At 42.3% G+C, this 24,998-nt stretch overlaps 2 protein-coding genes across 2 annotated transcripts; one reads left to right on the top strand and one right to left on the bottom strand.

Annotated features, from left to right (window-relative positions):
* The first annotated feature begins 12,031 nt into the window (after positions 1-12,031).
* On the top strand, positions 12,032-14,746 carry LOC134944593 (uncharacterized). The gene is made up of 6 exons (XM_063933275.1): positions 12,032-12,093; positions 12,518-12,563; positions 12,665-12,755; positions 12,855-12,980; positions 13,176-13,289; positions 13,485-14,746. Exons 2-6 carry the CDS (start codon positions 12,558-12,560, stop codon positions 14,744-14,746), a joined length of 1,599 nt encoding a protein of 532 aa, XP_063789345.1. The 5' UTR covers positions 12,032-12,093; positions 12,518-12,557.
* A 4,359-nt stretch (positions 14,747-19,105) lies between these two features.
* Positions 19,106-21,879, bottom strand: LOC134944592 (uncharacterized). The gene is made up of 6 exons (XM_063933274.1): positions 21,759-21,879; positions 21,289-21,334; positions 21,097-21,187; positions 20,872-20,997; positions 20,563-20,676; positions 19,106-20,367 (listed from the first exon to the last, which is right to left on the bottom strand). Exons 2-6 carry the CDS (start codon positions 21,292-21,294, stop codon positions 19,106-19,108), a joined length of 1,599 nt encoding a protein of 532 aa, XP_063789344.1. The 5' UTR covers positions 21,295-21,334; positions 21,759-21,879.
* Between the last annotated feature and the right edge of the window lie 3,119 nt (positions 21,880-24,998).

The following is a 24,998-nucleotide window of genomic DNA, read 5'->3' as shown; positions in this document are numbered from 1 at the left end:
GCCGTGAACTACCGCACTGTACACTGGTTGATAAAGAGATAGTAGTATACTCGTAACAACTAGTATGACGACGGTATAAAGAATGAAAAAAAAACCACGGTTAGGTGGTATATATTATAATACAATTATGGATGGACGGACTGCCTGCCGAGTGCCGACACAGAGGTAGCCACAGCCGTGAACTACCGCACTGTACACTGGTTGATAAAGAGATAGTAGTATACTCGTAACAACTAGTATGACGACGGTATAAAGAATGAAAAAAAAACCACGGTTAGGTGGTATATATTATAATACAATTATGGTTGGACGGACTGCCTGCCGAGTGCCGACACAGAGGTAGCCACAGCCGTGAACTACCGCACTGTACACTGGTTGATAAAGAGATAGTAGTATACTCGTAACAACTAGTATGACGACGGTATAAAGAATGAAAAAAAAACCACGGTTAGGTGGTATATAATACAATTATGGTTGGACGGACTGCCTGCCGAGTGCCGACACAGAGGTAGCCACAGCCGTGAACTACCGCACTGTACACTGGTTGATAAAGAGATAGTAGTATACTCGTAACAACTAGTATGACGACGGTATAAAGAATGAAAAAAAAACCACGGTTAGGTGGTATATATTATAATACAATTATGGTTGGACGGACTGCCTGCCGAGTGCCGACACAGAGGTAGCCACAGCCGTGAACTACCGCACTGTACACTGGTTGATAAAGAGATAGTAGTATACTCGTAACAACTAGTATGACGACGGTATAAAGAATGAAAAAAAAAACACGGTTAGGTGGTATATATTATAATACAATTATGGATGGACGGACTGCCTGCCGAGTGCCGACACAGAGGTAGCCACAGCCGTGAACTACCGCACTGTACACTGGTTGATAAAGAGATAGTAGTATACTCGTAACAACTAGTATGACGACGGTATAAAGAATGAAAAAAAAACCACGGTTAGGTGGTATATAATACAATTATGGTTGGACGGACTGCCTGCCGAGTGCCGACACAGAGGTAGCCACAGCCGTGAACTACCGCACTGTACACTGGTTGATAAAGAGATAGTAGTATACTCGTAACAACTAGTATGACGACGGTATAAAGAATGAAAAAAAAACCACGGTTAGGTGGTATATATTATAATACAATTATGGATGGACGGACTGCCTGCCGAGTGCCGACACAGAGGTAGCCACAGCCGTGAACTACCGCACTGTACACTGGTTGATAAAGAGATAGTAGTATACTCGTAACAACTAGTATGACGACGGTATAAAGAATGAAAAAAAAACCACGGTTAGGTGGTATATAATACAATTATGGTTGGACGGACTGCCTGCCGAGTGCCGACACAGAGGTAGCCACAGCCGTGAACTACCGCACTGTACACTGGTTGATAAAGAGATAGTAGTATACTCGTAACAACTAGTATGACGACGGTATAAAGAATGAAAAAAAAACCACGGTTAGGTGGTATATATTATAATACAATTATGGATGGACGGACTGCCTGCCGAGTGCCGACACAGAGGTAGCCACAGCCGTGAACTACCGCACTGTACTGTGTCTGCTGCTAATATAGACTGGTTGATAAAGAGATAGTATACAATACTACTAATATACTGGTGGTCAGGCACTGGTCACCACTAGTCACACTGGCAGTGGCACTCCTGCAGCAAAAGTGTGCACTGTTTAATTTTAATATAATATTATTTATCATGTACTCCTGGCTCCTGCTATAACAACCTGCAGTGCTCCCCAGTCTCCCCCACAATTATAAGCTTTATATACAATACATTGATGTGCAGCACACTGGGCTGAGCAGTGCACACAGACTGAGTCACTGTGTGACTGTGTATCGTTTTTTTCAGGCAGAGAACGGATATATTAAATAAAACAAACAACTGCACTGTCTCTGGTGGTCACTGGTCACTGTGGTCGTCAGTCACTAAACTCTGTCTGCACTCTCTTCTAATCTACAGTATCACAGCAATCTCTCTCTCTCTCTCTCTCTCTCTTCTAAATCTAATCTAAATGGAGAGGACGCCAGCCACGTCCTCTCCCTATCAATCTCAATGCACGTGTGAAAATGGCGGCGACGCGCGGCTCCTTATATAGAATCCGAGTCTCGCGAGAATCCGACAGCGTCATGATGACGTTCGGGCGCGCTCGGGTTAACCGAGCAAGGCGGGAAGATCCGAGTCGCTCGGACCCGTGAAAAAAAAAGTGAAGTTCGTGCGGGTTCGGATTCAAAGAAACCGAACCCGCTCATCTCTAGCATAAACCACAGATTTTCAGATAAACAACAGGGTTAGTCTAAAAGGACAGAGCAGTAACATTCCAATAAGGAGTTCAGGGGGGAGGGGAGGAGGAAGGGGAGAAAAAAAAAAAAAGGGGGGGGGGGGACCACGGTATCATCTGTGTTCAATGTATATCCCGCAAATGGTAGGAAGAAGAAAAAGGGGGAGAAGGGGGATCAAGGGAAAGAAAGAAGAAGAGTAGAAAAAAGGAAAAGGGGGAGGAGAGTGAGAGGGAGAAAGAGATGGGGGAGAAAAACATGGGGGAAAAGCAGCAGGCAGTGCCCATGGGTCTGCGGAGTAAGCTAGGGGCAAGGGTGGGGGGGCGGGCCTCTACGTTCAGCAGCGAGCCACGGGGCCCAGACCTGTTCAAAGGTGTGGCCCCGGTCGTGGAGATAGTATGTGATTTTTTCCATTGAGGCAATGTGCCATATTTTGGTTTTAAGGGACTGGAGAGAGGGTGGTGAGGGGTTCTTCCAATTAAGAGCTATCAGCGACTTTGCCGCCGCCAGGATGTGTGAGGTCAGTTTCTGGGAAAATTTATTGAGTAATTGAGGAGGGAGACATAGTAAAAAGATCCAAGGATCTTTCAGCACAGGAGAATCTAAAAGCGAATTGAGGAGGGAGTGGACTAAGTCCCAAAAGGGAGCGATGGATGGGCAGATCCACCATATGTGGAGCATAGTGCCCCTGGCCCCGCAATTCCTCCAGCAATTAGGGGAAGAAGATGGAAAGAATTTGTTAATTCGGTCAGGGGTGTAGTACCAGCGGTAGTAGACTTTGTAGGCTGTTTTTTTAAAGACAGTAGCGATGGAGGATTTAGCAAACCCCAGTCTCATATCCTCCCAGTCCCCGCCATCCGGTGGGGGTCCAAGATCGCATTCCCATGCAAGCTCATGGGGCCAGGAGGGGGAAAGAGAAGCATCTAGTAATAGGGAGTAGAGTTGGGAGATTAGGCCTTTGGATAGATGGGAGGTAGTGCATAGGATTTCAAAGGGGGTGAGGGCACGGAGCACGGCGGAGGAGGGGAGAGAGGCTAGAAAGTGGCGTATTTGTAAAAATTGGAAGGGATTAAGTGGGTGTGAAGGGGTCTTTTGTTGAAGGTCAGGTAGGGACAGCCATTGGCCCCGCTCGGCAAAATTGAACGGAAATTTGAAGCCCAGCGTTATCCACAGACGGAACCTCATGGTCGAGAGTCCAGGAGGAAACATAGGGTTCTGCCAGACAGGGGTCAATGGCGAGGGAGTAGTGGTGAGACCTTTCTTCAGGGAGAGGGAGTCCCAAGTTTTAAGGTTAAATTTAATAGTGGGGAGAAGTTTAGAGGTTGGGGGGCGGGAGGTAGGGGTCAGACCCCATAAGGGGGTCAGGTCCGGGAGGCCAATGAAGGCCGCCTCAATATCCAGCCAAGATATAGATCCCGGAGGAGCATAGGAGGTGACAATATGGGATAAGTGGGAGGCAAGATAGTAAAGTGTGATATCAGGAAGGCCTCTACCTACCTTGGGGGTTGGCCTTTTCAGGGTATTGGCGGCGACGCGGGGAGGTCTGTGGTTCCAAATAAAACGTGTAAGGGCTCGTTGGATAGTGCGAAGAAAGGAGGCCGGGACTGCTACTGGGAGGGTCTGGAAAAGGTAAAGTAATTTAGGGACTATGGTCATTTTAACCGCTATGATCCTGCCCAGCCATGAAATAAAAAGACTGTTCCAGGAGGTCAGGGCAGCGAGTGTGCTGGTGAGAAGGGATGGGAAGTTTTCCCGGAAGAGAGAATCATAGCGAGAGGTCAGGTTAATCCCTAAGTATTTAATCTTTATGGGCTGCCATTTAAAGTTAAAGGTGGCGCGGAGAGACTCAGCTTCTCGGTGAGGGACGTGAAGTAGCATGGCCTCGGATTTGGAGCAGTTGATCTTATATCCTGATATAAGGCTATAAGATTGCAGGAGTGAGAATAAGTTTGGGAGTGAGATAAGGGGTTGGGTCAGGGAGAGTAAGATGTCATCAGCGAAGAGGGAGATTTTAGGGTCGGTGTGGCCTACTTGTATTCCGTGTATGTCCGGGTGGGCTCTGATTTGGGATGCGAGGGGTTCAATAATAAGGGCAAATATTAATGGTGAGAGGGGGCAACCTTGACGTGTACCATTCGATATGCTAAGTGGGGCTGACGGGACGCCATTGATTAAGACCATGGCAGAGGGAGCAGAGTATAGTGCCAGGACGCCAGTGAGGAAGCCACCAGACAAGCCATAGGCCCCCAGGGCGGCTTTCAGAAAACTCCAGGAGATCCGATCAAATGCCTTTTCAGCGTCTAAAGAGAGCATGATGGTGGGGGATCCCCTGGAGTTCGAGATGTGTATGAGATCAACAGCACATCTGGTATTATCTCTCGCCTGGCGGCCCGGGATAAACCCCACCTGGTCGTAATGTACAAGAGAGGGGAGGTAGGGGTTAAGACGGTTGGCCAGGATCTTGGCGAAGATTTTCAGATCCAGATTCAAGAGAGATATAGGGCGGTAGCTAGCGCAGTTAAGGGTATCCTTGCCTTCTTTAGGGATTACTACAATTCTGGCCTCCAACATCTCAGGGGGGAAGGAGTCGCCATGGACAATCCCATTGAACAGAGACTGCAGGTGGGGGGCAAGAAGAGCCGAGAATTTTTTATAATAAAGGGCTGTAAACCCATCCGGGCCGGAGATTTACCAGTTTTTTGGATAAGAATAGTCTGAGCAATTTCTTCCACCGAGATCTCACTGTTAAGATGGTCCATGGCGTCCTGGGGCAATCTGGGTAGGTTAGAAGCTGTAAGGAAGTGTGACCAGATCAGAGTGGGGCAGAGGGGAGGAACCAGGTGTGGGGGGCGGGAGGTTGTATAGGTCCGCATAATAGGAATGGAAGGCAGCTCTAATGGCTGCGGGGTCTTGGACGAGTTGGTTGAGGGAGTTTCTAATAGAGACAATGTTAGTTTTGGCTCTCGTGGAACGAAGTCGTGCCGCCAGGATCTTGTCCGCCTTGTCCCCCTTCTCATAAAAGGACTGGCGGAGCCATTTAAGGCGCCTGGCAACCCGGGCAGAGAGAAGGAGATCAAGTTCCGCCTGAATAGTACGAAGTTCGGACAAGACAGCTGGGTCGGAGGACGCCTTATGCTGGGTTTCAAGTGCGTGGAGTTTAATAGAGAGTTTGTTAAAGTGGGCGAGAGATTGTTTTTTGGTTTTGGAAGCCAGGCTGATAAGACGTCCACGAAGAACTGCCTTGTGTGCCAGCCAAAGAGTGGACCTAGAAATCTCAGGGGTATCATTCAGGGAAAAGTAGTCGGAGATCGTATCCCGAAGGTGGGAACACATCTCCGGGTTGTGGAGGAGAGAGTCGTTAAGGCGCCATGTCATGGGGCGGGGGCGTGAGGCCAGACCTAAAAGGTCACAGGAGATGGGGGCATGATCGGACCAAATTAGCGGGTGTATGTGAGCGTCACGGAGGTTTAAGGCGAGGTCATGGCTGAGCAGGATCATGTCAATGCGGGAGTAGGAATTATGGGGGGCAGAGTAAAAGGTATAGTCACGGGCGGAGGAGTCTTTTATCCTCCAGGAGTCATAGAGAAGCTGGGAACGCATGAGACCGAGGAGGGATCTGGAGCGGAGGGAGTCCGACGAGGAGGCAGTAGAGGGAGGGGGGGAGCGGTCTATTTGGGGGTTCAGCACGGAGTTAAAGTCCCCTGCAAGTATGAGGTCACCTTGTCGGACTCGGGTGAGGAGGTTATCTAGTTTTGTAAAAAATCGTTCTTGACGTTGGTTAGGGGCATAAACATTGGCTAGTGTACAGATCTTGTTATTCAATTTCCCCACCAAGACTAGAAACCGTCCGTCTTTGTCGGCATATGAGTCTAGGGGTTCAAAGGTGAGATGGCGGGCAAATAAGATCGCAACCCCTCGTTTCTTGGCCGAATGGTCGCAAGCATGGAAGGAGTCTGGGTATGGCCTACATTGCAACGTAAGGTGAGTGTCATGTAGGAAATGAGTCTCCTGTAGGAAGACCAGGTCACCTTTATGGAGTTTAAGGGAGGCAAAAAGCTTGCCTCTCTTTTGGGGGCTGTTCAAGCCCTTCACATTAAAAGATAGTACCCGGAGACCCATGGGCAAGCAGCGAAGAGACAGGCAAAGTAGAGAGAGTGGAGAGCACTGAGAGCAAAGGAAGGAGGGGGGAAGAAAGAGAAGAAGGATATAGAGCGCGGGAGAGTGTGGTCATTAGGAGAGAGGGGAAAAAAAAAAAAAGGAGACCGGGAGGGGAAGGGGGGTAGTTGGTCATCCGGCAGTAGGGGCCAGGACCGGTGGTGCTGACAGGGGAAAGGGAGACTAGGTGTCAGGAGGGCACCTAGGTCAGCAAGAGGGCTCGAAGCCCTAAGGGGGCGCGGCATGGGGTCCGGACAGCGGACCACAAATCACTCAGCAAAAAAATAAAAGAAAAGAAGTATAAGGCAGGCGGGCCTCCCCTGGGAGGGCCTGAGGGAAAAAACTGGAGAGAGGACTGAAAGAGAGAATAGGTGGAGCGCCAACTCCAAAAAGAAAGGGAGAAGGGGGGGGGGGGGGGTTGGGTCGGAGACAGATAGTCCAGTCTCAGTAAGATAACATTTTAACAGCATAACTTTTCAGCAGGAAATAACAACAAAAGGATCATGAGGTATCTAAGGGGTCGGGAACTCAGGATATGAGGGGCCTAAAATAGAGCATCTCCCGGGGTAGGGGAGTGCGACCAGGAGGGGTCGACCCGATTGGCCAGAGTAAACATGGGGTTAAAGAACTGAGAGTACATCAGGGAACAGGGGGTGGAGCCTGGGAGGTCGTCGAGGCCGGGACCACGAACCACTCGGATCGAGGAGGCTGAGGAGGATCCCGCTGTGTCCGTGGCGGCAGGTCTTGAGACTGGATATCCTGTTCACCGGTGTGGATGCCCAGCTTGGAGAGCAGCTTCTGAGCCTCGGGTAAATCCCTGGCCGTGAGGAGCTTCTCCTGGTGCCATACCAAGATACGGAAGGGGAAGCCCCAGCGGTATTTGACATTATGGCGGGAAAGCAGGGAGGTAATGGGCTTGAAATCTCGACGTTTGGCCAGAGTGAGTGGGGATAAGTCTTGGAAGATCTGGAGAGGGGTGTTCTGGAAAGTCACAGCGCCCAGTCGTCGGGCCTCTCTCATGACAGCCTCCTTTGCAGTAAAGTAGTGCAGACGGAGGATGACATCTCTTGGTTGGGAGGAATCCTGGGAGCGAGGTCGCAGGGCTCGATGCGCTCGGTCCAGTAGCAGATGTTCTTCAGGGGTATCAGGTGATAGGTGGGCGAAGAGGCGCTTGAGGTAGAGGTCAAGGTGGGCCGTCTCGACCTCCTCGGGGATACCCCGGTTCCTCAGGTTGTTTCTCCTAGCCCTATTGTCCTGGTCCTCATGCTCCTCCCGCAGGTGGGCGACATCTTGGCGGAGTTGATGGAAGTCGGTCTCGACCGTTTGTTGAAACGAGACCACCTCTTCCACTCGTCGTTCAAGTTGGTCGGTTCTGGAGCCGATGTCGGCAATATCGGATTTCAAGGAGTGGAGAGCTTGGACTGAGGTTTTGACGTCCCGCATCTCCTTGAGGAGGGAGAGGAAGTCCCTGCGGGTGAGGGGCGTGAGATCGTCATCCTCGTCTTCGGAGTCGGAGGGACTATGGGTGGGTGCAGCAGCATCAGGTCTGCGCTTGGCCGGGGTATTTTTCCTAGTAAGGAATGGTGTGAGGTCCGACCCCTGCGACTTTTTGCCACCTTTGGGCATCGTTAACTTATGGAAAGGAGGGTGGTCAGGAGGGTGGGGAGTAGAGGTGGCGCTCCAGCAGCGTAGCTCAGGACCAGGGGAGGTAAGGCCAGAGCCCTAGAGAGGCATCACGGTGCGGTCAGCTCAGCAGGGGGGAAGATGGGGCGGGCCCAGGGGGCCCCAGGAGAGCGGTAGGCCCACGTCTTCCTTGTGAGGAGCCACACAGTCGGGGGTGGTATGGAGTGGGGCTCCGTGTGGGACCTCTCTCAGCGATGGGCCCCGGAGACTAGCCCCGGGCACGGACCAGCCAGTGACCAGGGCAGTGCCGGTGGGAGCAAGCAGGGGGAGAGGGGCCCACGGCTAGTAGCGGCAGTGGTCTCCTGGGGGCATGCGAGGTAGGCTCCGGATGCCCGCAGCAGGGGGGAGCACTGTTTGGATGGATCGGTGGAGGCGGGTCAGGAGGCCTGCAAGATGGCTTCTATCAGCTTTATAGAAGTGGAGCTGGAGCTGGAGCCGGGTGGTGTTCTGGGTAGAGATGTGCACCGGAAATTTTTCGGGTTTTGTGTTTTGGTTTTGGGTTCGGTTTTGGGTTCGGTTCCGTGGCCGTGTTTTGGGTTCGAACGCGTTTTGGCAAAACCTCACCGAATTTTTTTTGTCGGATTCGATTGTGTTTTGGATTTGGGTGTTTTTTTTCAAAAAACCCTAAAAAACAGCTTAAATCATAGAATTTGGGGGTCATTTTGATCCCAAAGTATTATTAACCTCAATAACCATAATTTCCACTCATTTTCAGTCTATTCTGAACACCTCACACCTCACAATATTATTTTTAGTCCTAAAATTTGCACCGAGGTCGCTGGATGACTAAGCTCAGCGACCCAAGTTGCCGACACAAACACCTGGCCCATCTAGGAGTGGCACTGCAGTGTCACGCAGGATGGCCCTTCCAAAAAACACTCCCCAAACAGCACATGACGCAAAGAAAAATGAAAGAAAAAAGAGGTGCAAGATGGAATTGTCCTTGGGCCCTCCCACCCACCCTTATGTTGTATAAACAGGACATGCACACTTTAACCAACCCATCATTTCAGTGACAGGGTCTGCCACACGACTGTGACTGAAATGACGGGTTGGTTTGGACCCCCACCAAAAAAGAAGCAATTACTCTCTCCTTGCACAAACTGGCTCTACAGAGGCAAGATGTCCACCTCATCATCATCCTCCGATTCATCACCGTGTACATCCCCCTCCTCACAGATTATCAATTCGTCCCCACTGGAATCCACCATCACAGCTCCCTGTGTACTTTGTGGAGGCAATTGCTGCTGGTGAATGTCTCCATGGAGGAATTGATTATAATTCATTTTAATGAACATCATCTTCTCCACATTTTCTGGAAGTAACCTCGTACGCCGATTGCTGACAAGGTGAGCGGCGGCACTAAACACTCTTTCGGAGTACACACTTGTGGGAGGGCAACTTAGGTAGAATAAAGCCAGTTTGTGCAAGGGCCTCCAAATTGCCTCTTTATCCTGCCAGTATACGTACGGACTGTCTGACGTGCCTACTTGGATGCGGTCACTCATATAATCCTCCACCATTCTTTCAATGGAGAGAGAATCATATGCAGTGCCAGTAGACGACATGTCCGTAATCGTTGGCAGGTCCTTTAGTCCGGACCAGATGTCAGCATCAGCAGTCGCTCCAAATTGCCCTGCATCACCGCCAGCGGGTAGGCTCGGAATTCTGAGCCTTTTCCTCGCACCCCCAGTTGCGGGAGAATGTGAAGGAGGAGATGTTGACAGGTCGCGTTCCGCTTGACTTGACAATTTTCTCACCAGCAGTTCTTTGAACCCCTGCAGACTTGTGTCTGCCGGAAAGAGAGATCCAAGGTAGGTTTTAAATCTAGGATCGAGCACGGTGGCCAAAATGTAGTGCTCTGATTTCAACTGATTGACCACCCGTGAATCCTTGTTAAGCGAATTAAGGGCTCCATCCACAAGAGTAGTAAAGGGAACCACTTTCCGTCAAACTCATTTTTGACAGGTGGGAACGCCTCTAATTATGCAAACCACGCCCAGATCCTCCCCTAACCCCGCCCAGATCCTCCCCTAACCCCGCCCAGATCCTCCCCTAACCCCGCCCAGATCCACCCTTAACCACTCCCCTAACCAAGCCTCCTGATACGCCCACTTTTCATTCCCTTCTGCTGGTATTTTATATGAAATAATCCTACAAATCAGTTATAAGTGCTTTGTGTATTAACACCGATGATGCAATGTTGTATATTATTTCCAGATGATTTATAAAATAAACGTGCGAGCTATGTGTTAATATTAATAATATTATATGAAGAAATCATTCTGTGTTTAAAGTATTTTTTTTCTTCATACATTCACTGTATTTCTGGAATCCTCTAACACGCTGAAGGTTCAGAGAAGTGTGGTTGATGATAGATCTATGCTAATAAGACAGGCTATCAGTAACCGTCAGCACTCCTGTTCATAGATAGGAAAATGCAAATTTTGAATTTTAAAATTACTATTTCTAACAAGTCATTGTTGGGTGGAGTAGCAATGTATACCCGGCATTCAAAGATAATATTTTGCATGCATATTGTTTTTTAAAAAGCGAATTACTAAGAAATATGTGTCACGCAGCACTGAATACATACATTTTGACACATCTATGTGACTGCGACGCCATCTGGTGTCTAAATATATGTGTACACATGAACAATTTACTTATGCATAATATAATTTATTTATTAGCGCAGCATAATCCGCTGTGCTTTACAATTAGATTGTATTTGATAAATACACCATTTGTAATATTCAAAAGAATGTCTATGTGCTGTTGTTAATAATGATAAATGACTACGCTTGATTTTTTCATAGCCACTCAGTAATTCCAATTACTGTATATTTGTTAAGTTCACATTTTGTAATATAAATTAAATTACTATTGAACGTTATTATCTATGTGAGATAATGCTATATTAATTATATAACAGTTTACGTTAAAAAATTACAAAATGCTAATAATTATGAGTACTGTTGTTTTTATAAAATGACATTATGCAATATTTATATTTCAAATGATCGCTATTATCTGTGTGAAATAATATTATAGAAATTAATTATATAACAGTAAGCGTTAAAAAATTTCAGCATATTAATAAATAAGTTGATCTTTGAAAACTTAAATTGTATAATTCTCATTTCTGAGTTCCTCTAACATGCTGGAGGTTCAGAGAAGGGTAGTTGATGATAGATCTATGCTAATAAGACAGGCTATCAGTAACTGTCAGCACTCCTGTTCATAGATAGGAAAATTTAAAATTACTATTTCTAACAAGTCATTGTTGGGTGGGGTAGCATTGTATACCCGGCATTCAAAGATAATATTTTGCATGCATGTTGTTTTTTAAAAAGCATATTACTAAGAAATATGTGTCACGCAGCACTGAATACATACATTTTGACACATCTATGTGACTGTGGCGCCATCTGGTGTCTAAATATATGTGTACACATGAACAATTTACTTATGCATAATATACTTAATATAACTGTTCACATTTTGTAATATAAATTAAATTACTATTGAACGTTATTATCTATGTGAGATATTGCTATAGAAATGAATTATATAACAGTAAGCGGTAAAAAATTACAACATGTTAATAAATAGATTGATCTTTGAAATTTTATTTTGTATTATGACTACTGTTGTTTTTATAAAATGACATTATGCAATGTTTATATTCCAAATGATCGCTATTATCTGTGTGATATAATGTTATAGAAATTAATTATATAACAGTTTACATAAAAAAATTACAGCAAATTAATAAATAAGTTGATCTTTGAAAACTTAAACTGTATACTCCTCCTACAGTTACACCCATAGGTTCGTGTTTTGCGTGAATCGGCAGAATAACAGCTTTATAAAGTAGGTAGGTTCAGTTCATTCCAAATCATCTTCGAATTTCTGACACTGAAGCTGGTGAAACGACATTATGTAAGTAATTTAATATTATAATTATTTAAATTGTTCTAACATCTGATACGCTAATGCAACTAATAACATATTTGTGGTTTATTTTTCTTAAAAGTTGTTTTGTAGTTATTAGCTAATAGTTGTATAAATTGATTTTACCTAACTGTTAACAATGTTGTTGGTGCGTACATGATATCTGTTCATGTTGTATTTTAAAAACATTTACATCTATTACGTATGAAAGAGTGACAGTTAGTGGCTTATTTTGACATGTACATTTTACATGTATTATCCCATTAACATTTTCATTTAAATGAATAGAATAATTACATTTTCGATGCTTTACCGTGTATAAAATATTTTTGTGAATCATAAATGTTGCATAATATTATAACTTTTGTATGCTTGTTATTAATACATATTTAAAATACATTATGTCTTACAGAAATAAGAATATTTCACAGTGTTACCGCTTATATATTAAGATGGAGGTATGTGTTTATGTTCTATTCATTTGATCACAGTGTCGTATATGTGTGTTAATTCTATTAATACACTTTTTTAATTTTTTAATTTATTTATTTTTTATCAGCTAACAAACGGCAATGTTTTCGGAATATCTGATGATGACATGATCACGTATCTTTCGCATACTGATACACATCTTTATCAACCGCTAAAACGTAGGTGTTCATACATTGTTTAAGGATATTAAATGCCGTTGAATAATTTGTTTTTAAAATTTTTATACATGTATAATTAACAAGAATTAATCTACGCAGGTCCTGTCGATCAAGGACTGAGAAGAAGAGAGCCACATGGGTTAGAGTGTGCTAATGGTTCTGATGTTGAAATGATTCAGAAGTCCTATCCGACGTACTCGGAGTCACCGAAATCGCAAAATAGCTGTGAGTGCAAGTTTGTCTGAGAATTTTACTTTTTCCTTTAGGTAAACGTCCTTTAGGTAAACTCAACTCTTTTTGATTCTTTGTAAGGGTATACATACCTCTGTATCAAGCTTGTTTAAATTCCTATTACGTCTTTAGTCTTTATCATGGTATATGGTATGAAATGATTTTAAATTACTCATTTGTATTTCGCAGATAGTCCAAACCGACCATGCGTGGAAACGAACTTTGAAAAGTATATGCGCGGTGAGCAATGGCGACCGATGCCGTCACAGGAGTCGGAATCTCCAGCTGAGTTTTCTATCGATAGTAAGTTATTTAAAACATTAGTTTTTCACAGATAAAAAATGTATATCATAGGTGTACATCTAACTATTTGTTTTCTATTGATAGTCTGTTAATTAAATGATGCTATACGGTTGTTACACGTATTTAAAATGCAATTTTTTTCACAGAGCAAAAATGTAAATTGTAGCTGTGCAACTAATTGTTTTTGTTTTTTAGCATTCGATGAAAATTTATTTAACATGGATCAGAACGGCTATTGTTGCATATTGACGGATGATGAGATGATCGAAGAAGCAGACCGACGTACAAGCACACCCGATACAACGACGCACAGCACCGATGACAAAGAGAATCAACACAGACATCTGCCGAACAGACATTTACGCCTGGCTGATTCTAAGCCATTGATAATGAATCAAGTGTACAGTACAATGGACCCAAGAAGTCGTGTGAGTGGCGTTCCGCGCACTACGCATTGGGTGAATGAAAAACCTAAACATCGAGGTGTGAAGAGGAAATTGGAATATAATGACAAAACTGTGCCTAAAAGAAGGAGATTGACTGCAGTACAAGAGGTGCCAATTAGCTGCAACATCAACAAATTCAAGATGTTGCCCGATCAGAATGACGATGATGAACAAATGAACTGTGTTAGTGCTAAAACTGTTGACACAGAGATTGCAAAAGGTAAGAGGGTCAATAGGCTCTCAAAAAAGTACAAGATCAGACATACAAAAGAAAATAGGGTTATAATAACATCAGTCATTCAGAATGATCCCATTATAATACCAGATACACCGGTTGAACCCATTATAATACCAGATACACCGGTTGAAACCATTATAATTCCAGACACACAGGTTGACCCCATTATATTACCAGATACGCAGGTTGACCCCGTTATAAATACAGATGTCGTTTATGATTTACTTCAAGACGCACAGCCACTTTATATATCTGACGTAGAGGCTGTGGATAATCATGAATGTGTTGATATTTCAGATGTTCCAAACAAAGAGGTTAGAGCATCTGTGGTTGAGTCACGTTCTGCAGCGACGGACGATGTTGTTGCCGGTCCATCGGGTATTGATGATAGACAACAACAACGGCCGCTGCGCCTGAGAACAATGGATGTTAATGACGACTGTCCATTAGGCGTAGGTTCAACAGGTATGGGTGGTAATCGACAAAATGCTACATGCAAACCCACAAGGGCAGAGATTGCTAGTAAAGCATCTGAATTAAAATATAATGCTTTGATAGGGTCTATTTGGAGAGAGACAGCTTACACAAACCATGCGTCTACAGGACTGTTAACACAACTATCAGAAATAATGCACAGCGGCAAACGGGACCAGCGAGCGCTTAATAAACTTATTAAACGCTATCTGGGGATCGCTGTAGAACGGAGCAATCTAGTCAGGGAAACATGTGATTTCCTAGAGGACAACTCATTCGGTAAAAAAACATCGAAATGACTACTTATGACAGGAAGCGGTTTGAACAGCATTGCAAAGCGTAGAGCACAGGGTCATAAAAATACAAACAGGAATTTAAAAGTAAAACGATCCATAAGTACATTAACAAATTTAAGAAAACAGAAACAACTTAGATCGGCACGACAAGGTACACATAGATTTAATGAACAGAATGACAACAGTCCGTCACGACACATAGATAGACGATCATCACAGACGGTCAGCGTTGAACACGTAGCATCACCCGGGGCGGCTGTCCCGGAAACGCCTAGTAATAATGAGGTGGCACAACCTGTTTTTTTAGAATCCATAGACAGGTACGAACGAAATCACCCCAATTTCAGAGCGTCTGAAATTCATCATCACTTCCGGTTTGTTAATTTGAACAGAGTTACATCATTTGTAGAGGGCGTTCGAGCCATTCATACGGCTATACAGACCATGCTCGATGAGTTCCTGGCTGACGTTGATCCGGCCGATCGCGTACAGCTAAGGTTGGATGGTGGAGGTTTACACAATGCCATCTATTCGCATCGTAAACCACATGGTTCATTAGACGCCATCAGTTTTTTGAATCAGATAACAAACATGCTGCAAAGTAATGCTGAGGTTTTATTTGATACAGAGTTAAAATTTGTGATCTCTGTTTTCAAGAATCGTTCCGGTGGTGCCCTGATGGGGAGGAGTCTACGAAGGATTCCTCATAGCCTTTTAATTGAGAAGAGGCGTCGGCTATTATTTGATTTTAATAATACCGGTAACAATCTGTGTCTGGCGGCTAGTCTCTGCAAACTAATGGACAAAGATAACTCTACAGACCACATGATACACGAGAGAGCTCTCGAGATTCATAAAGCTTTGAATTTGCCCCTTGATAAAATGATCAGCTTTAGCGATATTGCTTGTTTTGAAAAACATTTGAAATCAAAAATTAAAATTTTGTATTATTGTGATGGCGGATGGAATTTTTATTACACAGACAGCCGTTATGATGAAATTCTATTCATATTATGGCACAATGATCATTACTATGGCATTTTGAACATTAAAGCTTTTGTGGGATCCAGTTACTTCTGTAAATTTTGCCACACTGCGTATCATCACAGAAATAGGCATGACTGCCTTTTCTTTTGTAAGTCATGTCTCAGACAGGAATGCGTTGATACAGGTCAGGCTGCACTAAGGTGTACGCAGTGTAGAGTGTTTTGCAGGTCAACAGAATGTTTAGAGACACACAGGTCTTTAGCAATGGACCTGAAAATACAGTGCCTTCAAAAAATGTATTGTGATCGATGCGGAATGTACACCGAACCAGACCACAATTGTCGGGGTATGAAATGCCCCATTTGCAAAGTGACTGTTGACAATTTTGCGGATCATGTGTGTTACATTCAAAACATTAAAGCATCGATTTCTACTTTAAAATACATTTTTTATGATTTTGAATGCATGCAAGAAACGGGCGTGCACATACCCAATTTCTGTTACGCATTAACGCTAATGGATGAGATATCCTGGGAATTTCAGGGATCTACTTGTATTGAAGATTTTGTAAAAACATTCATGAGACCAAAATTTGTGGGATACACATTCATAGCTCATAATGCCGGTCGTTATGATGCGTACTTTGTAATGCGACAATTGATTAAGGAAAAATTGAAAACAACTGTGTTGGCACAAGGCGGTAAACTGTTATGCATAACGGTGTGTGATTTAAATATTCGATTTATCGATTCTTTAAATCTCTTGCCAATGCGACTCAGTCGTTTACCAAAAGCAATGGGATTTGAAGGTTCAAAAGGTCATTTCCCACATTTTTTTCCACTGGCATTCCCAAATAACACGCACGTGAAAGCCACAGAGCTTAAGAAAGTTAATTCTCACTTGTGTCCTGTGTTGTAATTGACCATAGGTCGTTTGAGTCACTTTGTTTGCATCATCGGGATTGTAACATGCGCTACAACCATGATAAAAGCAACCTTGGAACTCAAAAGCCGTTTGTACACCATCGATCACTGAATAACCGTCCAGATAGTAGTTACCAACTTTCTTTTCGCCTCCTTGTAACGCGTGTCTTATGTCTATGCCTTCTGTATGGGATATGTACATTAACCACTGTATGGCCGGTGTTGAGTAACGCTTCTGAGTCTTGTGATAGTTATCGCCCGGGACAAGTGCCAACGTGTTAGACTTCAAAAATCTGTATCGGTACATCGACATGCAGATTGAAGCCAGCGTGGTAAGTTGAAAGGGATCAACCCATCTCTTAACAATGACCGGCTTACTTTTCTTATATACGACCTCCACCTGTTCGGTCATTGATATAACAGCGTCTCGGAACACCTTACAAGCTTTCTGTAATATTATCACGTCCTCCTTGCAATAGCTTTTAAGTTCTTCCTGGAAGTTAAATGGCTTATGTTTGTTTTTCTCATACCACACTTTGAAATCAACCTTTTCCGATTCCATCATATATTGCACACCGTAATGTTGAATATCAGGCATTGTCCCTACATAATTTTGGTTAGCGACTGTGTTAAAAAAATGTGGGAAATGACCTTTTGAACCTTCAAATCCCATTGCTTTTGGTAAACGACTGAGTCGCATTGGCAAGAGATTTAAAGAATCGATAAATCGAATATTTAAATCACACACCGTTATGCATAACAGTTTACCGCCTTGTGCCAACACAGTTGTTTTCAATTTTTCCTTAATCAATTGTCGCATTACAAAGTACGCATCATAACGACCGGCATTATGAGCTATGAATGTGTATCCCACAAATTTTGGTCTCATGAATGTTTTTACAAAATCTTCAATACAAGTAGATCCCTGAAATTCCCAGGATATCTCATCCATTAGCGTTAATGCGTAACAGAAATTGGGTATGTGCACGCCCGTTTCTTGCATGCATTCAAAATCATAAAAAATGTATTTTAAAGTAGAAATCGATGCTTTAATGTTTTGAATGTAACACACATGATCCGCAAAATTGTCAACAGTCACTTTGCAAATGGGGCATTTCATACCCCGACAATTGTGGTCTGGTTCGGTGTACATTCCGCATCGATCACAATACATTTTTTGAAGGCACTGTATTTTCAGGTCCATTGCTAAAGACCTGTGTGTCTCTAAACATTCTGTTGACCTGCAAAACACTCTACACTGCGTACACCTTAGTGCAGCCTGACCTGTATCAACGCATTCCTGTCTGAGACATGACTTACAAAAGAAAAGGCAGTCATGCCTATTTCTGTGATGATACGCAGTGTGGCAAAATTTACAGAAGTAACTGGATCCCACAAAAGCTTTAATGTTCAAAATGCCATAGTAATGATCATTGTGCCATAATATGAATAGAATTTCATCATAACGGCTGTCTGTGTAATAAAAATTCCATCCGCCATCACAATAATACAAAATTTTAATTTTTGATTTCAAATGTTTTTCAAAACAAGCAATATCGCTAAAGCTGATCATTTTATCAAGGGGCAAATTCAAAGCTTTATGAATCTCGAGAGCTCTCTCGTGTATCATGTGGTCTGTAGAGTTATCTTTGTCCATTAGTTTGCAGAGACTAGCCGCCAGACACAGATTGTTACCGGTATTATTAAAATCAAATAATAGCCGACGCCTCTTCTCAATTAAAAGGCTATGAGGAATCCTTCGTAGACTCCTCCCCATCAGGGCACCACCGGAACGATTCTTGAAAACAGAGATCACAAATTTTAACTCTGTATCAAATAAAACCTCAGCATTACTTTGCAGCATGTTTGTTATCTGATTCAAAAAACTGATGGCGTCTAATGAACCATGTGGTTTACGATGCGAATAGATGGCATTGTGTAAACCTCCACCATCCAACCTTAGCTGTACGCGATCGGCCGGATCAACGTCAGCCAGGAACTCATCGAGCATGGTCTGTATAGCCGTATGAATGGCTCGAACGCCCTCTACAAATGATGTAACTCTGTTCAAATTAACAAACCGGAAGTGATGATGAATTTCAGACGCTCTGAAATTGGGGTGATTTCGTTCGTACCTGTCTATGGATTCTAAAAAAACAGGTTGTGCCACCTCATTATTACTAGGCGTTTCCGGGACAGCCGCCCCGGGTGATGCTACGTGTTCAACGCTGACCGTCTGTGATGATCGTCTATCTATGTGTCGTGACGGACTGTTGTCATTCTGTTCATTAAATCTATGTGTACCTTGTCGTGCCGATCTAAGTTGTTTCTGTTTTCTTAAATTTGTTAATGTACTTATGGATCGTTTTACTTTTAAATTCCTGTTTGTATTTTTATGACCCTGTGCTCTACGCTTTGCAATGCTGTTCAAACCGCTTCCTGTCATAAGTAGTCATTTCGATGTTTTTTTACCGAATGAGTTGTCCTCTAGGAAATCACATGTTTCCCTGACTAGATTGCTCCGTTCTACAGCGATCCCCAGATAGCGTTTAATAAGTTTATTAAGCGCTCGCTGGTCCCGTTTGCCGCTGTGCATTATTTCTGATAGTTGTGTTAACAGTCCTGTAGACGCATGGTTTGTGTAAGCTGTCTCTCTCCAAATAGACCCTATCAAAGCATTATATTTTAATTCAGATGCTTTACTAGCAATCTCTGCCCTTGTGGGTTTGCATGTAGCATTTTGTCGATTACCACCCATACCTGTTGAACCTACGCCTAATGGACAGTCGTCATTAACATCCATTGTTCTCAGGCGCAGCGGCCGTTGTTGTTGTCTATCATCAATACCCGATGGACCGGCAACAACATCGTCCGTCGCTGCAGAACGTGACTCAACCACAGATGCTCTAACCTCTTTGTTTGGAACATCTGAAATATCAACACATTCATGATTATCCACAGCCTCTACGTCAGATATATAAAGTGGCTGTGCGTCTTGAAGTAAATCATAAACGACATCTGTATTTATAACGGGGTCAACCTGCGTATCTGGTAATATAATGGGGTCAACCTGTGTGTCTGGAATTATAATGGTTTCAACCGGTGTATCTGGTATTATAATGGGTTCAACCGGTGTATCTGGTATTATAATGGGATCATTCTGAATGACTGATGTTATTATAACCCTATTTTCTTTTGTATGTCTGATCTTGTACTTTTTTGAGAGCCTATTGACCCTCTTACCTTTTGCAATCTCTGTGTCAACAGTTTTAGCACTAACACAGTTCATTTGTTCATCATCGTCATTCTGATCGGGCAACATCTTGAATTTGTTGATGTTGCAGCTAATTGGCACCTCTTGTACTGCAGTCAATCTCCTTCTTTTAGGCACAGTTTTGTCATTATATTCCAATTTCCTCTTCACACCTCGATGTTTAGGTTTTTCATTCACCCAATGCGTAGTGCGCGGAACGCCACTCACACGACTTCTTGGGTCCATTGTACTGTACACTTGATTCATTATCAATGGCTTAGAATCAGCCAGGCGTAAATGTCTGTTCGGCAGATGTCTGTGTTGATTCTCTTTGTCATCGGTGCTGTGCGTCGTTGTATCGGGTGTGCTTGTACGTCGGTCTGCTTCTTCGATCATCTCATCATCCGTCAATATGCAACAATAGCCGTTCTGATCCATGTTAAATAAATTTTCATCGAATGCTAAAAAACAAAAACAATTAGTTGCACAGCTACAATTTACATTTTTGCTCTGTGAAAAAAATTGCATTTTAAATACGTGTAACAACCGTATAGCATCATTTAATTAACAGACTATCAATAGAAAACAAATAGTTAGATGTACACCTATGATATACATTTTTTATCTGTGAAAAACTAATGTTTTAAATAACTTACTATCGATAGAAAACTCAGCTGGAGATTCCGACTCCTGTGACGGCATCGGTCGCCATTGCTCACCGCGCATATACTTTTCAAAGTTCGTTTCCACGCATGGTCGGTTTGGACTATCTGCGAAATACAAATGAGTAATTTAAAATCATTTCATACCATATACCATGATAAAGACTAAAGACGTAATAGGAATTTAAACAAGCTTGATACAGAGGTATGTATACCCTTACAAAGAATCAAAAAGAGTTGAGTTTACCTAAAGGACGTTTACCTAAAGGAAAAAGTAAAATTCTCAGACAAACTTGCACTCACAGCTATTTTGCGATTTCGGTGACTCCGAGTACGTCGGATAGGACTTCTGAATCATTTCAACATCAGAACCATTAGCACACTCTAACCCATGTGGCTCTCTTCTTCTCAGTCCTTGATCGACAGGACCTGCGTAGATTAATTCTTGTTAATTATACATGTATAAAAATTTTAAAAACAAATTATTCAACGGCATTTAATATCCTTAAACAATGTATGAACACCTACGTTTTAGCGGTTGATAAAGATGTGTATCAGTATGCGAAAGATACGTGATCATGTCATCATCAGATATTCCGAAAACATTGCCGTTTGTTAGCTGATAAAAAATAAATAAATTAAAAAATTAAAAAAGTGTATTAATAGAATTAACACACATATACGACACTGTGATCAAATGAATAGAACATAAACACATACCTCCATCTTAATATATAAGCGGTAACACTGTGAAATATTCTTATTTCTGTAAGACATAATGTATTTTAAATATGTATTAATAACAAGCATACAAAAGTTATAATATTATGCAACATTTATGATTCACAAAAATATTTTATACACGGTAAAGCATCGAAAATGTAATTATTCTATTCATTTAAATGAAAATGTTAATGGGATAATACATGTAAAATGTACATGTCAAAATAAGCCACTAACTGTCACTCTTTCATACGTAATAGATGTAAATGTTTTTAAAATACAACATGAACAGATATCATGTACGCACCAACAACATTGTTAACAGTTAGGTAAAATCAATTTATACAACTATTAGCTAATAACTACAAAACAACTTTTAAGAAAAATAAACCACAAATATGTTATTAGTTGCATTAGCGTATCAGATGTTAGAACAATTTAAATAATTATAATATTAAATTACTTACATAATGTCGTTTCACCAGCTTCAGTGTCAGAAATTCGAAGATGATTTGGAATGAACTGAACCTACCTACTTTATAAAGCTGTAATTCTGCCGATTCACGCAAAACACGAACCTATGGGTGTAACTGTAGGAGGAGTATACAGTTTAAGTTTTCAAAGATCAACTTATTTATTAATTTGCTGTAATTTTTTTATGTAAACTGTTATATAATTAATTTCTATAACATTATATCACACAGATAATAGCGATCATTTGGAATATAAACATTGCATAATGTCATTTTATAAAAACAACAGTAGTCATAATACAAAATAAAATTTCAAAGATCAATCTATTTATTAACATGTTGTAATTTTTTACCGCTTACTGTTATATAATTCATTTCTATAGCAATATCTCACATAGATAATAACGTTCAATAGTAATTTAATTTATATTACAAAATGTGAACAGTTATATTAAGTATATTATGCATAAGTAAATTGTTCATGTGTACACATATATTTAGACACCAGATGGCGCCACAGTCACATAGATGTGTCAAAATGTATGTATTCAGTGCTGCGTGACACATATTTCTTAGTAATATGCTTTTTAAAAAACAACATGCATGCAAAATATTATCTTTGAATGCCGGGTATACAATGCTACCCCACCCAACAATGACTTGTTAGAAATAGTAATTTTAAATTTTCCTATCTATGAACAGGAGTGCTGACAGTTACTGATAGCCTGTCTTATTAGCATAGATCTATCATCAACTACCCTTCTCTGAACCTCCAGCATGTTAGAGGAACTCAGAAATGAGAATTATACAATTTAAGTTTTCAAAGATCAACTTATTTATTAATATGCTGAAATTTTTTAACGCTTACTGTTATATAATTAATTTCTATAATATTATTTCACACAGATAATAGCGATCATTTGAAATATAAATATTGCATAATGTCATTTTATAAAAACAACAGTACTCATAATTATTAGCATTTTGTAATTTTTTAACGTAAACTGTTATATAATTAATATAGCATTATCTCACATAGATAATAACGTTCAATAGTAATTTAATTTATATTACAAAATGTGAACTTAACAAATATACAGTAATTGGAATTACTGAGTGGCTATGAAAAAATCAAGCGTAGTCATTTATCATTATTAACAACAGCACATAGACATTCTTTTGAATATTACAAATGGTGTATTTATCAAATACAATCTAATTGTAAAGCACAGCGGATTATGCTGCGCTAATAAATAAATTATATTATGCATAAGTAAATTGTTCATGTGTACACATATATTTAGACACCAGATGGCGTCGCAGTCACATAGATGTGTCAAAATGTATGTATTCAGTGCTGCGTGACACATATTTCTTAGTAATTCGCTTTTTAAAAAACAATATGCATGCAAAATATTATCTTTGAATGCCGGGTATACATTGCTACTCCACCCAACAATGACTTGTTAGAAATAGTAATTTTAAAATTCAAAATTTGCATTTTCCTATCTATGAACAGGAGTGCTGACGGTTACTGATAGCCTGTCTTATTAGCATAGATCTATCATCAACCACACTTCTCTGAACCTTCAGCGTGTTAGAGGATTCCAGAAATACAGTGAATGTATGAAGAAAAAAAATACTTTAAACACAGAATGATTTCTTCATATAATATTATTAATATTAACACATAGCTCGCACGTTTATTTTATAAATCATCTGGAAATAATATACAACATTGCATCATCGGTGTTAATACACAAAGCACTTATAACTGATTTGTAGGATTATTTCATATAAAATACCAGCAGAAGGGAATGAAAAGTGGGCGTATCAGGAGGCTTGGTTAGGGGAGTGGTTAAGGGTGGATCTGGGCGGGGTTAGGGGAGGATCTGGGCGGGGTTAGGGGAGGATCTGGGCGGGGTTAGGGGAGGATCTGGGCGTGGTTTGCATAATTAGAGGCGTTCCCACCTGTCAAAAATGAGTTTGACGGAAAGTGGTTCCCTTTACTACTCACAAGTCCCACATGCCTAGCGGAATCGCTCAGTGTTAGCTCCTCCTTCAATGTCTCCAGCTTCTTCTGCAAAAGCCTGATGAGGGGAATGACCTGACTCAGGCTGGCAGTGTCTGAACTGACTTCACATGTGGCAAGTTCAAAAGGTTGCAGAACCTTGCACAACGTTGAAATCATTCTCCACTGCGCTTGAGACAGGTGCATTCCACCTCCTATATCGTGGTCAGTTGTATAGGCTTGAATGGCCTTTTGCTGCTCCTCCAACCTCTGAAGCATATAGAGGGTTGAATTCCACCTCATTACCACTTCTTGCTTCAGATGATGGCAGGGCAGGTTCAGGCGTTTTTGGCGTTGCTCCAGTCTTCTGTACGTGGTGCCTGTACGCCGAAAGTGTCCCGCAATTCTTCTGGCCACCGACAGCATCTCTTGCACACCCCTGTCGTTTTTTAAATAATTCTGCACCACCAAATTCAAGGTATGTGCAAAACATGGGACGTGCTGGAATTTGCCCAGATTTAATGCACACACAATATTGCTGGAGTTGTCCGATGCCACAAATCCACAGGAGAGTCCAATTGGGGTAAGCCATTCTGCGATGATCTTCCTCAGTTGCCGTAAGAGGTTTTCAGCTGTGTGCGTATTCTGGAAAGCGGTGATACAAAGCGTAGCCTGCCTAGGAAAGAGTTGGCGTTTGCGAGATGCTGCTACTGGTGCCGCCGCTGCTGTTCTTGCTGCGGGAGGCAATACATCTACCCAGTGGGCTGTCACAGTCATATAGTCCTGTGTCTGCCCTGCTCCACTTGTCCACATGTCCGTGGTTAAGTGGACATTGGGTACAACTGCATTTTTTAGGACACTGGTGAGTCTTTTTCTGAGGTCTGTGTACATTTTCGGTATCGCCTGCCTAGAGAAATGGAACCTAGATGGTATTTGGTACCGGGGACACAGTACCTCAAACAAGTCTATAGTTGGCTCTGCAGTAATGATGGATACCGGAACCACGTTTCTCACCGCCCAGGATGCCAAGGCCTCAGTTATCCGCTTTGCAGCAGGATGACTGCTGTGATATTTCATCTTCCTCGCAAAGGACTGTTGGACAGTCAATTGCTTGGTGGAAGTAGTAAAAGTCGTCTTACGACTCCCCCTCTGGGATGACCATCGACTCCCAGCAGCAACAACAGCAGTGCCAGCAGCAGTAGGCGTTACACGCAAGGATGCAT

Source organism: Pseudophryne corroboree, chromosome 7 (assembly GCF_028390025.1).
Source record: "Pseudophryne corroboree isolate aPseCor3 chromosome 7, aPseCor3.hap2, whole genome shotgun sequence".
In the NCBI taxonomy this organism is placed as follows: domain Eukaryota; kingdom Metazoa; phylum Chordata; class Amphibia; order Anura; family Myobatrachidae; genus Pseudophryne; species Pseudophryne corroboree.
This window is presented reverse-complemented; position numbering and strand designations above follow the sequence as displayed.